At 44.4% G+C, this 16,261-nt stretch overlaps 1 protein-coding gene across 2 annotated transcripts in view; it reads right to left on the reverse strand.

Annotated features, from left to right (window-relative positions):
• Positions 1 to 16,261, reverse strand: part of LOC126457728 (juvenile hormone esterase-like) — an 88,480-nt gene that overhangs the window by 47,734 nt on the left and 24,485 nt on the right. Inside the window, exons 4-5 of one of the 2 annotated variants that reach the window (XM_050094264.1) lie at positions 8,068 to 8,253; positions 4,164 to 4,360 (exon numbers count right to left, since the gene is read on the reverse strand). In XM_050094264.1, coding sequence (XP_049950221.1) covers positions 4,164 to 4,360; positions 8,068 to 8,253 — 383 coding nt within the window. The remainder of the gene's footprint in view (positions 1 to 4,163; positions 4,361 to 8,067; positions 8,254 to 16,261) is intronic. The other variant, XM_050094266.1, reaches the window with a different exon arrangement.

The raw sequence follows: 16,261 nt of genomic DNA on the forward strand, positions 1-16,261 counted from the left end.
AACATGTCAGGAATGGAAGTCACAAAGTACTTGAAGTTAAGGACTGTAATAATGGAATGGAAGCTGGGAAATCTCATCGTTACTTTGATGAAAGTCTCAAAATAAAGGGGTGTACCCTTGTTTTTTAATAGAAAAACATTCTTTAGAGCCCTTCCAACGGTAATTATTTAATGTAAATTCTTGAATTATAGTCATCGCATGTTGAACATTATTTTAAGTTCGTATAGTTGTCTCTACAAGAGTTTAATGACAGTTCTAAATCACACATTCGCGTATTGCCTGTAAACAGTCTCCGAGGTACTTTTAATCAATAAATCACTTTTGAATGTTTTACAGCTCGTTCGTGGTGTACGAGTTCAAAAGAATAAAACGTTTTAACTGGGGGAATATATCGCACGCCGCCTGGGCCGTATCAGTTGTTAACTGCGAGTTTTCTAACGTCCGAAGAATTAAACCAATCGAAACCTACACATTCCAGAAAATCAACAGCACACGTAATATGCCAAGAGGGCAGACCCAGGGAGAGAGATACCCCTACAAAAGCTACCGTCTATACGTGGTAGAATATTAGCATATCTGGCTTCTAAATTAGCGAACACATAAGTGAACTGAGTCTGTAGACGTCTTCCCTTCTCGTCTCGGTCACCAGAGGCTCTTTCAAACACACACGGCGAGGGCGTGTCCTGCAGGCGGCTGCCGTGACAAGTTCGCTGGCTGCCAGCATCGTTGGTCGGCGTCCTGCGTCGCCATGGAAATATCGACAGTCGCGGATACCCAATCCCTCCCACCTTAATGGTCACGTAACGACGATAATGTCCAGGTCTAAGTCTTAAAGGTTTGGGTAGAGGAGAGAGAGTGACGCAGGAGGCCCAGCTAGCAGTTGTAGAGAGACGCCAGTATCCTCTGGTATGGCTGCTGGAACCTAGTGCGGCACAAAGTGAGGCAACTCATCTTTGCCGTGTTCAGTGGGCTAGTCCTCTGGTTTCGGAGTTAGCAGCTCAACCTCTTTTGGATGCTCTCCCCACACTGTGGAAAATTAACACTGCCGTAACCTTAAATAATAATCACGATGTTGGGGTAGCGAGTCGCGTTGCCTTATACACTGAGCGGAAATGGTGACATCGTCCTTACAGGCTGTAGGTCGAGGAGTTGGCTCTTTAGCTGCCAGCTGATTATGCTCAAGTTGCATTCATCTGTCTAGTCCAGTCGATATCCAGCCATGTGGACCCACGCCATCATACCCTTCAGGAAACTGGGCGTAAAATGTGATTGCTGAGGGTTGGGTGTCAGGCACAAGATACCCAATGACATATGGGGTCATCTTCCGTGTAGAAGCTCCACGAGACTACACCCAATTGCAGGCGTAGTGTTGTAAATGGCTAAGAAGTCTGAAAGAGCGTCATCCACTGGCATGGTTTGCGCAGCCTTACTCATTTGGGTCTTAAATGTCCTGATCACTCGCTCTGTTTCTGAATAGGTTGGTGGATGGAAAGGACCAGTGGTCATGTGCTGGATACCATTGCAAGAATAGAACGCCATAAAATGGGAGTCATTATCAGAGCACTCAGATGGATCTCTCTGTTATGGAGGACGTCCTTAGTGTATGGGGATGTTGGACAGGGCGTCCAACAGAATAAACCGCATTTCCCCAAGAAATGGACCGGCGAAATCCAAGTGTACACGCTGAATCGGCTCAGGCAACAGTGAAAATTTGTGGGGAGGGGTCGCTTGCTTCTGTGGACTGGCCTGATACTGCGTCCCTGCACCATCAATGTGGGTGTTTATCGCAGGCCAAAATATATGCGTCGAGCTAACGCTATCATGCGAGATGTACCCAGTGAGAAGAATACAGCAACCGGAGGATGCGTGGATGGAGCGAAGACAGAACTACAATGTGGTATCCGTCACCCTTAGTTGTAAGCAACAACTCTCCCTGGCAGGCACTGAGGAGCTCTTTCATACTGAATTAAGATCGACAATCGGTATGGGCGTCCGCCATTCTGTGTGAACCGGTACAATAATGTTGCACAACACTGGGTTGTGTCTTGTGGCTACCTCTACTTATCTGATACTGATGTGAAATTCGTGCAGCATTGTTTTAAAAGCATCTTCCCTATCCTACTTCATAATGGGACTTTTGGGCAACTTGCACAGCGCATCAGTGTTAGAATGCCGTTCTGTAGATCAAGAACTGAAACCATAAAAATAATTGTGAGAAATAAAGCCCAGCGCTGTAATCTCGGAACCGTCTTGCCAGAGAGTCTAACTTTAAGATTAAACAACAATACCAATGGTTTATGATCCTTGGCCAAGTGAAATTTTGAGCCGTACAGGAAATCGTGAAACTTTCTAATACCAAAGGCAATGGCTGGCGAGTCTTTCTCTATCTTTTGAGCGTCGGAATTAGTTTAGATGCGAAATAAATTTTCTTTGGATCACAGGTAGCAAGGTAACACTGTTTTAGTCGCAAAAGAGCTTGTAGCCATGTGCAGCATACTATTGATATATTTATCCAGCTTGCTGCAGGTCCACAATGTGACCCCATTTAGGTGGCTTAAACTGTTCAACAAGAGATCGTACATTTCTCAGAGGTTGCATGATTGGAAACAAACTTCACGCAGTTACCACTTGCAGAGTCAAAACAGAAGCTACCCAGACAGACTTCCTGAGCGCCGTCCGATCGTGTCAGATGGATCACTAATATTGCAACTCCTCAATACTCACATACTCTTATATGACAAAAGTCACTGAATACCTGTTAATATCGCATCGATCTCCTGTTGCCTAGAGTAGTGCAGCAATTCGTCGTGGCATGGACTCAACATGTCGTTGGAAGATCCGTGCAGATATATTGAACCATGCTGCCTCTACAGCGGCCGTCATTGCGGAAGTGTTGCCGGTACAGGGGTTTGTGAACAAACTGACCTCTCGATTATGTGCCATACATGTTCGATGGGATTTATGTCGGGCGATCTGGGTGGCCAGATCATTTGCTCGAACAGTCCACAATATTCTTCAGACCAATCGCGAACAATTGTGGCCTAGTGACATAGCGTATTGTCATTCATAAAAATTCCAGCATTATCTGGGAACATGCAAATGGTTTACACGGAGTCGAATATAACCATTTCCAGTTAGTAATCGATTCAGCTTGACTGGAGATTCCAGACCATTCTTTGTAAACACAGCCCACACCATTATGGAGGCACCACCAGCTTGCACAGTGTCTTAATGACAATCTGGGTTGACGGTTTCGGGAGGATTGCGTCACACTCGAGCCCTATCGTGAGCTCATACCAAATTAAATCGTAACTCTTCTGAGCAGGCCACAGTTTTCCTGTCGTCCAGGGTCTAACTGATACGGACACGAGCCCAGGAGAGGCGCTACAGGCGATATCATACCACTAGCAAAGGCACTCACATCGGTTGTCTGCTGCCACAGCCCAGAAACGCCAAATTTCACCGCGCTGCCCTAAAGGATACGTTCCTCGTACGTCCGACATTGATTTCTGCGTTCATTTCACGCAGTGTTGCTTGTTTGTTAGCACTGACAACTCTACACAAACACCGCTGCTCTCGGTCGTCACGTGAAGGCCGTCGGCCACTGCTTTGTCCGTGGTGAGAGGTAATGTCTGAAATTAGGTATTCTCGACACGCTCCTTACACTGTGGCTCTCGGAATATAGAAGCCCCTAACCATTTCCGAAATGGAATGTCCCATGCGTGTAGTACCAACTACCACTCCGCGTTCGAAGTCCCGCCTTGCGGCCATAATCACTTGGAAAACCTTTTCATATGAATCATCTGACTAAAACTGACAGCTCCACCAATTCACGGCCCTTGTATACGCGATACTATTGCAATCTGTATATGTGCACATCGTTATCCTGTGACTCTTGTCACCCTACTGTATTGTACATTGCTGCCATTGGAAACAGTCATTGAGGGCTTACATTAGGCAGAGTTAGGCGGGGAGGGGGAGAAGGATATGGAAACAACAGCGCTGCTCCCCCTGCCCCCGCACCCTCCCCCCCCCCTCCCCTCCCGTAGAAATGAACGTATCTTAGAACCGAGTGTATCAGGGTAATCTCAGAATTGCTTCATACAGTGTAATGCTGATAGACATCATGTAACGTTACCACGGTTGAGGACAGCATTAGTTACCTGTGCGGAGAACGCCAGGGGCGCCTGCTCTACGAGCACCTTGGCGGGTATTTCTCTGAGGAAGTCCGCTAGCTGGTGGGACGAGGCCCCCTGCTGCAGACCCAGGTGGCGGGCCAGCCGGTGCGTGCGCTCCGCCATGGGCACCAAACAGCCGCGGAACGCCACGGCGCTCTGACATATCATGCGCTGGAACAGCCCTGCAACCGGCGACAGGTGAACTTGCAGCACGGAGCAAACTGCAGCAAAAAGTGTTATTACTCTCTACTGGCCAGCGTTTCTCGCTAAGAACACGTATGTCTCAGTTTGAACACCTGGAACGGAGTCCCGTTGGCCTTCTGAAGGGACATAAGAAGTTGCGAGGCCAAAGAAGCAGCGATACTATCACGCAGGTCTACTAAGTGGCGCCCGACTGGAACGCGTGCATGGGGCTGGCAATCAAATGCACATCTGTAGCTTGTTTTATTAATTAATGTGAAATGACGGGGAATCTACGTAAATTGGGTGACATTCGCTCCATCCTATAAATTAGCACCCAGTCTTTGTGGTGTGCCATGAGAAAGAATTAACTAAATCAGTACTAGTGTGGACCTGGAGAAAGTACTGCCTTAGATGAAAAAGGATACATGAAAATCTGAGAAGAATTTGGTAAAGTACGTACCTACAGGGTGACTACAATTTAAGATCAACTACCCGTGAAGGTCCAGTGTGGGCTGTTATTATCGTATGGCAGCGAATCGTGGCAGATACGCTAATACGTTAATGCGAGCAGTTCCGATATATGCTCGAAAAAATTTAGTTCCAATTTTGGTCACCAGGTGCAATTCTGGCGCTGAATACCATCTCGTCGACGTCTCCAGGCCTGATATTGAACAAATTGTTAAATCGGTGGCTAACAATAAAATCACCATTATGTCTTTCTCACTTGTTTGCGCTTTTCTGCCCACGCCCCTTTCCTAATCCTTTACATATGTAAACATTTCTGTACGTTTCTCTTGAATTCATAGCGCAGGTTTGCATCTGGTGGCCAAAATCAGAACCAGTTTCTTTCGAGCGTAAACCGGTGCCGCATTTACACATTAGAATATCCGCCAAGTTTCGCTGCCATACAATAATTACAGTCTACACTTGAATTCTTTGAGTTGCTGTACTTTAATTATATGCAACCGGTACAATACTGTCACCATAATCGTGCACTTAACACGAAAGCAAAGTCGTCAAGTATGTCCAATACTTAACGTTGAAAGCAAGTCGATAGTTTAAATATAAGACAAAGCATGGATGGAACTGTTCTCCATGTTGAACTGAGGCAACATCTTTTTATGTGCAACCTTCAATTTTCTCGACACATTCAAACGTTTTGTGACCAAGAAACTTATAATATCTATCAGGACTTTTAAATATTGAATAAAGAAACGTTTGTGCCACCCATTCTTAACTCATGTTAGGAACATAGGAAGGTACCGAATCAATTTAGATGCATACTGGAAGATCCGTTAATAGTAGATTCCCTCAGTAAAAAAGTGTTACCAAAACACTCTGTGAACTTTAACGGAAATCCATACAGTGAAGAGACGTTCGTTTCGGGAAAAGTTATTCAGGGTGCAGAAACATTCCACTACCACCAGCATACATATTCTACGGACAGCAGGGATAAGAGGTACTAGAATCCAAGACAGGCATACACTCGACCATTTTTCCTTAGAAAAAGGAATGGCCACAAGGCAGAATGTACACTCCGGCATACACTGTACAACTGCTTGCATAGTAGGTATAGTAGATGTATGAACAACTAGAAAAAAATGTTGAACGGAATAGAGTTCAGACTTAGCAAGGAAAATTGAGGTGAAACAGTGAAAATCGTGAAATTATGAATGAGAGCACAAAATGGATTGGTGATTTACTGGAATTCGGAAATGAATTGAGACCGTACCACAACGTTATGAATTCTGTTATCCAAGAACACGTATCATTTGAGATATCCAACAGAGACGAGATATCAGATGCAGACGGCTGCAGGCGAAAGAAGTTTCCTTCAGCAAAACAGCTCATCCAATGCAGAGGTGCCAGAGCAACACGTATAAAATGAGGCTATGGAAAAGTCGAAAGAAGCGAGATTGTAGATGTTGATTCTTTTCGGCCACTCAGTACAATCTTTCAGACTGAAATAAGTCTTAACCTGAATGTAGTAATCAGATTGATATCTCTGTGAGCTATAGCAACTATTGATTGCCTATATTAGTGTGGCTGTAAGCAGATTTGAAGTCCATTGCTTCCGGATAGAGTCCAGTGTGTTAAACACTATGCCACCACGTTAGTTAATCAATTTTTATCACTAGCGAGTGGATAGTGAGACTTGTACCAACACATCCCGAAAACGAGATCTGCATACATTTTATTTATATTTTATGTTCTTTTCAACACAGACTCGTGAATGTCGTACCTGGTTTCGACCAGCCGTTGGTCATACCAGCCATTGGTCATCTTCAGTCTGAAGGCATGCATTTTCTTCCTCAGAAAATTTTCGTTGAGGAAAAGCGGGATATGTTATGGGACATTGTGGAATATTCCCAATTCAGCCCGTACAGTTTCATGTAGTTCCTACAGGTGGCGGCGCTAAATATGGCCTTCAAAATGGCGTCTGTAACAGATGTGTGTTCCAAGCAGAGACCTGACAGTGAACTTCTTTTAGCAGAAAAACAGAGCATCGCAGACATTCATTGGTGCTTGTAGAATGTTTACGGAGACTTGGCAGAGAACAAAAGCGCGTTGAGACTTTGGGCGAGGCGTCCGACATCATCGCAATAAGGTTGTGCAAACCTGTCCGATCTCCCGCAGCCGGCCAGCAGCACACAGATGTGACTCCTGCAGTGTTGGAATGTGCGAACACTATCATTCGCGGTAATCGACGGATCACAACCAAGCACCTCCATCCTCAATAGGACGTCTCTCTTGGTAGTGCTGACACATTCGTCTGCCAGTTGGGGTATTAAAAGGCGTATGCCCGATGAGTTCCTCGCCGCCTAACGGAATACCATAAAGAGTAACGAAGGACCATCTACGAGGAATTGCTTGCACATTGTAAGACAGACAGTGACAAATATTCTAAAACATCGTCACAGGCTATGAAACATTGGTTTATCGCCTCGAACCGGAAAAAACGCAGTCCATGGAGTGGAGCACACCACCTATCCTCCAAAGAAAATGTTCAGAGCCGTACCTTCAGCCGATTGAGTCACGGCGACTGTCTTCGGGACTCTGACGTGGTTATTCTGCTTGATGTCCTCCCGCATGATGTAACTACAACTCCATAGTGTCCCGTGCTACTCTCATGAAATCGAATAGACTAATTCAGCGTGTTCGTCCCCACAAAAATGCAAACAAACTTCTGCTTCTTCATGATAGCGCAAGGCCTCACCCAAGTCAGCGCAACCGAGACGAGCTCACTGAACTTTATGGGACTGTTCACCCGCATCTATCCTACAGCCCGGATCTCGCACTTGCAACTTCCATCCGTCTGGCCCAACGAGGAAGCACGTTGGGGAGGTTACTGATGCGGCAAGACTTTGGCTGCAAAATCGACCAGTAGAGCGGTATGATGCGAGCACATAGGCCCTCCCAGCAAAGTGGGCAAAAGCCATCGCATTGGACTGAAATGATTTGAAAACAGGGCTTTGTAGCCAAAAAAGTGGGGAATAATATTATATATTGAAGGCTGTATATACCCAACCTTTCAGAAAAAAAGTGTTGCTTTACTTGTTGAACGACTCTCGTAAAATGTTCTTGTGACTGTGTCGTGAATAAGACAAACAATTAAAGAACGTAAGTCAATCACTTAATCTCAAATGGACTATTTCACTTTTTTATTTTATTTTACTTTATTTTTACAATAAGTGGGCCTTCTCACCTTCTGCAGCTGAAGACAGCATGATAAGGTGACAAGACCTGCTGCCAGCACTTTCTCCGAATAGTGTAATGTTCTCCGGGTCCCCTCCAAAGGCAGCAATGTTCTCCTTCACCCAGCGCAGAGCCATCAATTGGTCTTTGAATCCCATGTTCCCAGGCACCACGGAGTCTCCAGTGCTCAGGAAACCTGCAAATCGTTACCGTCGGCTAAACTGAGAATGAATGGGAATCATCTTAGAACTACAATTGTAAGAAAAGTGAAAATAAGACAGAACGACCATCATACATTGACGAGCATTTGTTTTAGGAGAGTTATTACGCTGGAGATGCTACCAAGGCACACGGAATGTTTCGGTGTCTCGCGCGACTAGGGTCAGGACGGTGCCAGTACGTCTAATGGCAGCCAGATTGTGGGCACAGGGCACATTTTACGTGCGAGTCGAGCGAGCACTGCGGACGTCACGTGTCACGGTGTACCTGCCCTATCTGATCACATGTGTCCGGACATCGCTGTGTAATGCGCAATTGACAGCTAGATGTCATGAGAGGCGGACACGTCAGCATAAAAGGAGAGTCTTTTGTTGTCACTGGGGAAGCAGAAAATGCAGAATTGGTCGGGAGAGTTCAGCAACTTCGAACGTCGACTAGTTATTGAATGTCACTTGAGAAACAAATCGATCGAGGGCATATTTCTGCCCTTCTAAAACTGCCAAAGTCGATTGCTCGTCAATGTGTTTGTGAAGTGGAAACGCAACTGAATAATCGCAGCTAAACCGAGTCAAGGCAGACCACATATGCTGACGGACATGGACCGTTGAGCATTCTGTAGAGTAACTGTAAGACAAACGCATGAAATCAGCGGAAGCAGAGCCGTATTAGCCACGTAGCAAGAGCTAGAAAATGCTGCGGGCCTCGTCCATTAGGGGGCTTCCCACCTGGCTATAAAACTGTGAAATCAGATGTGAATGGTACTCTACCTACCATCCAATTGGAAAGACGTTGGTGATCAAATCCACAATGAGTAGTAACAATTTTAGCTCAGTTCTAAAACTGAACGCTGGCCACATCATACATTATGTATCGTTAATTTGACAACGCCGCAGAACTTGCATGGGAGATTCCTAACGTAGGCCGCACTAGTTGTAACAATCCGATCAGCTAGAATAGGGCTCTATTGATTATCAACAAGAAACTGATTAATGGACTCTATATTTATTTTTGTATCTCTAGTGCCACAGTCATTCCATCTGTGTTTCGTACAGTACACCTGGTACCAGCCGTCTAGAGCAGAGCTTGCTTTCCTGTTGGTGAACTACTGTTGTATAGCGTGTAGCAGTTTCGCAGATCCTGGATTTTTTTTTTTTTTTTTTTTTTTTTTTTTTGCTGTCGTTGTTTCTCTTCCTGTTGCTGTGGACTAATAGAATACAATACTACACTGATATTTAACATCCTTTTTCGGATTTACCTAGCGCTGGAGTCTTCTTTTGAAAGAACTGTAAGAAACTAGTTCAAAAAATCAAGTTTGAAAATCTTGTCGGACACAGTGGCACTGACCCGAGCAGATGCTACGAGACCACTTGTATGTGGTATTACCGCTCTCAATCAAGTTTTGAATGAAGTATCTAATAGCATGGAGAAAATAGTAAAGTGCTATAATAAGGCCTACGGACTACTTTCGAAGATGGATACTTCGTAAACGGAAATAACTATACCTTGGAACTAAATCCTAGAACGCTTGCAAGCGACTAACGCTTCTCTGCATCTTAATATGGGTTACGTCCTTTATAAATTGTTACGTGGTTACGTCCAAGCAAAGCAGTCACCATTTTCAGATTCTGAGGCAAAAACCAAAGTACTGACCCGATGTGAAGAATATAACGTCAAGACGATGCACGTGAAATACAGTACGACCATTGTAGAGGCTCTAATACACTCAACACAGTAGGAGAAAGCCAAACCCCTGCATAACACTTTGAAATTTAGGAGTTTACTGTGATAATTTATAACGTGTTGTCTGCGTTAGTTAAACACACAGAAGCGCACCATCAAGTGACTAGTGTATTTGGAATACTTCAGTAGTTTAAGTATTTAACAACAGAAGAGATCACCTGCCAGAGTGGCCGAGCGGTTCCAGGCGCTACAGTCTGGAACCACGCGACCGCTTGCTTCGAGCATGGATGTGTGTGATGTCCTTAGGTTAGTTAGGTTTAAGTAGTTCTAAGTTCTAGGGGACTGATGACATCAGAAGTTAAGTCCCATAGTGCTCAGAGCCATTTGTACAGAAGAGATCGTAAAAAGAGCTCCAGTTATCGTCAGTGCTTACCCAGACGATTTGGAAGAAAACCTAGGTGGGTGACTGGCGCAGTTTGCTCAATGTAAGTTGCTCATAACACATTTGGCTGCTGGTATTGATAGGTAAAATCACGAGCCCCTGGAACTGCAGTTCTATAAACTACTCATGAAAAATTCATTAGAATAGTCTTTCCCAAATGTAGAAATCGTCTTAAGTATTTACTTGCCTTTGATGATCTTAAACTGCAGTGGGTAATGTTCGTTTTCAACATTAAAGCGCCACACCATGGAACAAGAACACCTAAACAAGTTCGTGAACACATAATATGATTTCCTTAGCGACATTGATTTGACTAGTTTCATCTTTAAGTTTGCCCAAATTAAAGTAAGAGAAGTTTTTTTTTGGAGTGCTGTTATATATTATTTCCTAACTCTGAGGCTTAGGGCAAACCAAGGGCCTGCGCGCACCGCACTGGCTTCATCCAGCACTGAGCGGAAGGAATCAGTTTCCATCGGATTGCCACGGCATAGAATCATTCATCACTCCATATCACTAGTTTCCAGTTATCCACTCCCCCGTAGCATTGCCCTCTATACCACTTCAAGTGTCGCTTCCCATTGACCACAGACATGTTTTGCTTATCAGGAGCTGCTCGACCTTTGCACCGCTTGTTTAAATCACTACCCACAATTAATGTCCTACTTTGGCTGCTGGTAGCACTTTGAAAGTCACAAGTGACTCATTCTGCTGATTTCACGCGTACTTTTTTTTCTTTTTTACAACCACCCTCTACAGTGTTCGACGGTACTTAACCTTCAGTACATGATTTGCCTGGTCTCGTTTTAGCTGTGGTTGTTCCTTCGCGTTTCCACTTCACAGCCACATCACCAAGAGTCGGACTGCACAGCTTTAGCAGGGATTTGTCCTCAGGTGACATACAATGATTAGTCCACCTTCTAAGTTACTCAGCTACCCTCACCGATCCATATTGCTGTTACTGCTTCTCTACTGATAACACAGTACTTCCAGCCTCCTTTTATACTGGCGGGCCCGCATTTCGCGACATACAGTGGTTAACCCTTGCATAGGGGTGTCTCAGTACTTCTGATTAGGAAGTGTGCGTTTATATGCCTTAAAAGTAGCCATATAAAATTATAAGCTAATTTCTGTAGGCTTATATCGCAAGAGTACTATCCCCTATTAAGTAATTAAATACATTTGTAATATTAGCTACGGACTCCAGGATGACTACTAAGGGTATCCTCGTTTTTATATTCATAAGGCAAAATGATGACACACTTATTAAGGTGACAAGTTCATTGGCATTGAAAAGGGGTTAACAATAATCAGCTAAGCAGGGATTCAGAATCTGAACCAACCCACCTGTAGTCAAACGAAAAATATAAGGTAATGATTGTGACCTTGTTCCTTAATTAGACTCCTGTTGCAAACAACGAGCGAGAAGAATGTTTCAGCCAGGACTTAGCACAATATCACATGGAAATTACATGAACGTGTGAATTTGGTGCCATGTTATATGTTAATTACGTACAGCTGCAAACAAGAATTTCATCTAATTAGCGTACGAGTTTAGATTAACAGTTTGTAAGTATTCCGGACATACCGTCTGAGCTTTTGCCTGTAGAGCGTCACAATGTAGGTATCAGATGCCTGATCTAAGAACAGCAGACAATAGGCTGAGAATCTGAATGATCCAGGGGTAGCATTGAAATGTGTAGTACGGGTGCAAAGGTAATGTTACACCACGTTTTCTTTGCGTATGTTATTCAAGAGAACCCGCTTTAGGAAATAGAAGGTACGTGTACACATTACGTAGTTTGTTGACAAACGAACTCTTCGTCAATATGTTTCATTTGAGGCACAGCAACAAGCTATAGTAACTGGTATCGTGCCCGTTCGAAGATACACAGACCGCCAAGATGCGATGGCTTTTACTCGAGACATTCTAAGTGTGAGTTAATATAACAGAAAAAAACTTCACAAAAAAAACAACAATTAACACCAGAAAGGCAGTCCCCAGCATACGCTACATCTACATCTACATTTATACTCTGCAAGCCACCCAACGGTGTGTGGCGGAGGGCACTTTACGTGCCACTGTCATTACCTCCCGTTTCTGTTGCAATCGCGTATGGCTCGCGGGAAGAACCACTGTCTGAAAGCCTCCGTGCGCGCTCGAATCTCTCTAATTTTACATGCGTGATCTCCTCAGGAGGTATAACTAGGGGGAAGCAATATATTCGATACCTCATCCAGAAACGCACCCTCTCGAAACCTGGCGAGCAAGCTACACCGCGATGCAGAGCGCCTCTCTTGCAGAGTCTGCCACTTGAGTTTGCTAAACATCTCCGTAACGCTATCATGGTTACCAAATAACCCTGTGACAAAACGCGCCGCTCTTCTTTGGATCTTCTCTATTCTCCTCCGTCAACCCGATCTGATACGGATCCCACACTGATGAGCAATGCTCAAGTATAGGTCGAACGAGTGTTTTGTAAGCCACCTCCTTTGTTGATGGATTACATTTTCTAAGGACTCTCCCAATGAATCCCAACCTGGTACCCGCCTTACCTAAAATTAATTTTATATGATCATTCCACTTCAAATCGTTCCGCACGCATACCCCCAGATATTTTACAGAAGTAACTGCTACCAGTGTTTGTTCCGCTATCATATAATCATACAATAAAGGATCCTTCTTTCTATGTATTCGCAATACATTACATTTGTCTATGTTAAGGGTCAGTTGCCACTCCCTGCACCAAGTGCCTATCCGCTGCAGATCTTCCTGCATTTCGCTACAATTTTCTAATGCTGTAACTTCTCTGTATACTACAGCATCATCCGCGAAAAGCCGCATGGAACTTCCGACACTATCTACTAGATCATTTATATATATTGTGAAAAGCAATGGTCCCATAACACACCCCTGTGGCACGCCAGAGGTTACTTTAACGTTTGTAGACGTCTCTCCATTGATAACAACAAGCTGTGTTATGTTTGCTAAAAACTCTTCAATCCAGCCACACAGCTGGTCTGATATTCCGTAGGCTCTACTTTGTTTATCAGGCGACAGTGCGGAACTGTATCGAACGCCTTTCTGAAGTCAAGGAAAATAGCATCTACCTGGGAGCCTGTATCTAAAATTTTCTGGGTCTCATGAACAAATAAGGCGAGTTGGGTCTCGCACGATCGCTGTTTCCGGAGTCCATGTTGATTCCTACAGAGTAGATTCTGGGTTTCCAAAAACGACATGATAAGCGAGCAAAAAACGTGTTCTAAAATTCTACAACAGATCTACGTCAGATATATAGGTCTATAGTTTTACGCATCTGCTCGACGACCCTTCTTGAAGACTGGGACCACCTGTGCTCTTTTCCATTCATTTGGAACCTTCCGTTCCTCTAGAGACTTGCGGTACACGGCTGTTAGAAGGGGGCCAAGTTCTTTCGCGTACTCTGTGTAGAATCTAATTGGTATCCCGTCAGGTCCAGTGGACTTTCCTCTGTTGAGTGATTCCAGTTGCTTTTCTATTCCTTGAACACTTATTTCGATGACAGCCATTTTTTCGTTTGTGCGAGGATTTACAGAAGGAACTGCAGTGCGGTCTTCCTCTGTGAAACAGCTTTGGAAAAAGGTGTTTAGTATTTCAGCTTTACGCGTGTCATCCTCTGTTTCAATGCCATCATCATCCCGGAGTGTCTGGATATGCTGTTTCAAGCCACTTACTGATTTAACGTAAGACCAGAACTTCCTAGGATTTTCTGTCAAGTCGGTACATAGAATTTTACTTTCGAATTCACTGAATGCTTCACGCATGGCCCTCCTTACGCTAACTTTGACAACGTTTAGCTTCTTTGTGCCTGAGAGGTTTTGGCTGCGTTTACGCTTGAAGTGAAGCTCTCTTTGCTTTCGCAGTAGTTTCCTAACTTTGTTGTTGAACCACGGTGGGTTTTTCCCGTTCCTCACAGTTTTACTCAGCACGTACCTGTCTAAAACGCATTTTACGATTGCCTTGAACTTTTTCCATAAACACTCAACATTTTCAGTGTCGGAACAGAAATTTTCGTTTTGATCTGTTAGGTAGTCTGAAATCTACCTTCTATTACTCTTGCTAAACAGATAAACCTTCCTCCCTTTTTTCATATTCTTATTAATTTCCATATTCAGGGATGCTGCAACGGGGCTTATGACCACTGATTCCCTGTTCTGCACTTACAGAGTCGAAAGGTTCGGGTCTGTTTGTTATCAGTAGGTCCAAGATGTTATCTCCACGAGTCGGTTCTCTGTTTAATTGCTCGAGGTAATTTTCGGATAGTGCACTCAGTATAATGTCACTCGATGCTCTGTCCCTACCACCCGTCCTATCCTACTGTATCGTCACGTCGCTTAATAAGCAAGAAGAGAGAAGAAAGCTATGGGACTGAACTGTCTGTATTGGCTACATGGGAAAGTTATGCATTAGATGTCAGTAACGTCCGAAGTTACGAGGCTTGCCTAGAAATTAATGCACGTCATTTTCGTTTTCAGCCGAAAACAATGTGACGAAAGCGAAACGTTACGTATGTATTACTTGCAGTCTCCTGCATGAGTGCGTCAAGTTTCCGTTGCTTCCAACAAATAGCGTAGCTGCAGGACAGTTTCTAAATGGCGTCTGTAGGTGATGTACGTCACAAGCAACGTGACGTCATTGAATTTGTCACTGCATCGAATGAAACTGTGGGTAAAATTCACAAACGCTTGTGCAAAGTCTATGGAGCATCTGCTGTCGACAGAAGTACAGTTAGTCGCTGGGCACAGAGGGTGACGTCATCATAAGGCGGTTCGGCGGAGCTCCACGATTTGCAGCGGTCGGGGAGACCATCCACGACCGTTACACATGACATGTTGCAGTGAGCTGATGATGTCATTCGCGAAGACAGACACATTACGACTCGGCATTTTGAGGACGATGAGGAGGTGAGTCACACACTGAAGCAGTGGCTCCGCCACCAGGGTAAAGATTGGTACCAACAAGACATACATGCCTTGTTTGGCGCTGGAGTAAGGCCAAGAACTGGATGGAGATTACGTGGAAAAATAGGGTGTGTAGATAAAACACCATTCTTTCGTGTGTGTAATTCTGATTATGTTCAATAAAGAACTGTCGAAGAAAAAAATGCTGTGCATTACATCCTGGGCAATCATTGTAGATCGCAAACAACCAGATACTGTAATTGTGCAGTGTCTCAAGGATCAAGGCTCCTGTCAATGATGATCTATTCGTTAACGGCTTCCAGGGAGAGATCACACAAGATCCTGTATGCCATTAACAATCCACACGCAACGGAAACATTTTAGGCCTTGTAGCTACAAACAGGCCTGACCTAACTGAGATGTCAGTATAAAGACAAGGATTAGTAAAAAATTGTAAATTTGTGGTAAGATCTTATGGGACCAAACTGCTTAGGTCATCGGTCCCTAAGATTACACACTACGTAATCTAACTTAAACTAGCTTACGCTACGGACAACATACACACCCATGCCCGAGTTCGATTCCCGGCGGGGTCAGGGATTTTCTCTGCCTCGTGATGGCTGGGTGTTGTGTGCTGTCCTTAGGTTAGTTAGGTTTAAGTAGTTCTAAGTTCTAGGGGACTGATGACCATAGATGTTAAGTCCCATAGTGCTCAGAGCCATTTGAACCATTTGAACCCATGCCCGAGGGAGGACTTGAACCCCGATAGGGAGAGCCTCATGGACAGTGATAAGACGCGTCAGACCGCGCGGCTACCCCGCGCGACCCAGGATTAGTGATCGTGATGTCATCATACCGACAATGGTTACTAAAGTTAATAAATCCGCCAAGAAGGCCAGGAGAGTGTTTATAGCTAGGAGAAACA

The sequence above is a fragment of the Schistocerca serialis genome, chromosome 2 (assembly GCF_023864345.2).
Source record: "Schistocerca serialis cubense isolate TAMUIC-IGC-003099 chromosome 2, iqSchSeri2.2, whole genome shotgun sequence".
In the NCBI taxonomy this organism is placed as follows: Eukaryota; Metazoa; Arthropoda; class Insecta; order Orthoptera; family Acrididae; genus Schistocerca; species Schistocerca serialis.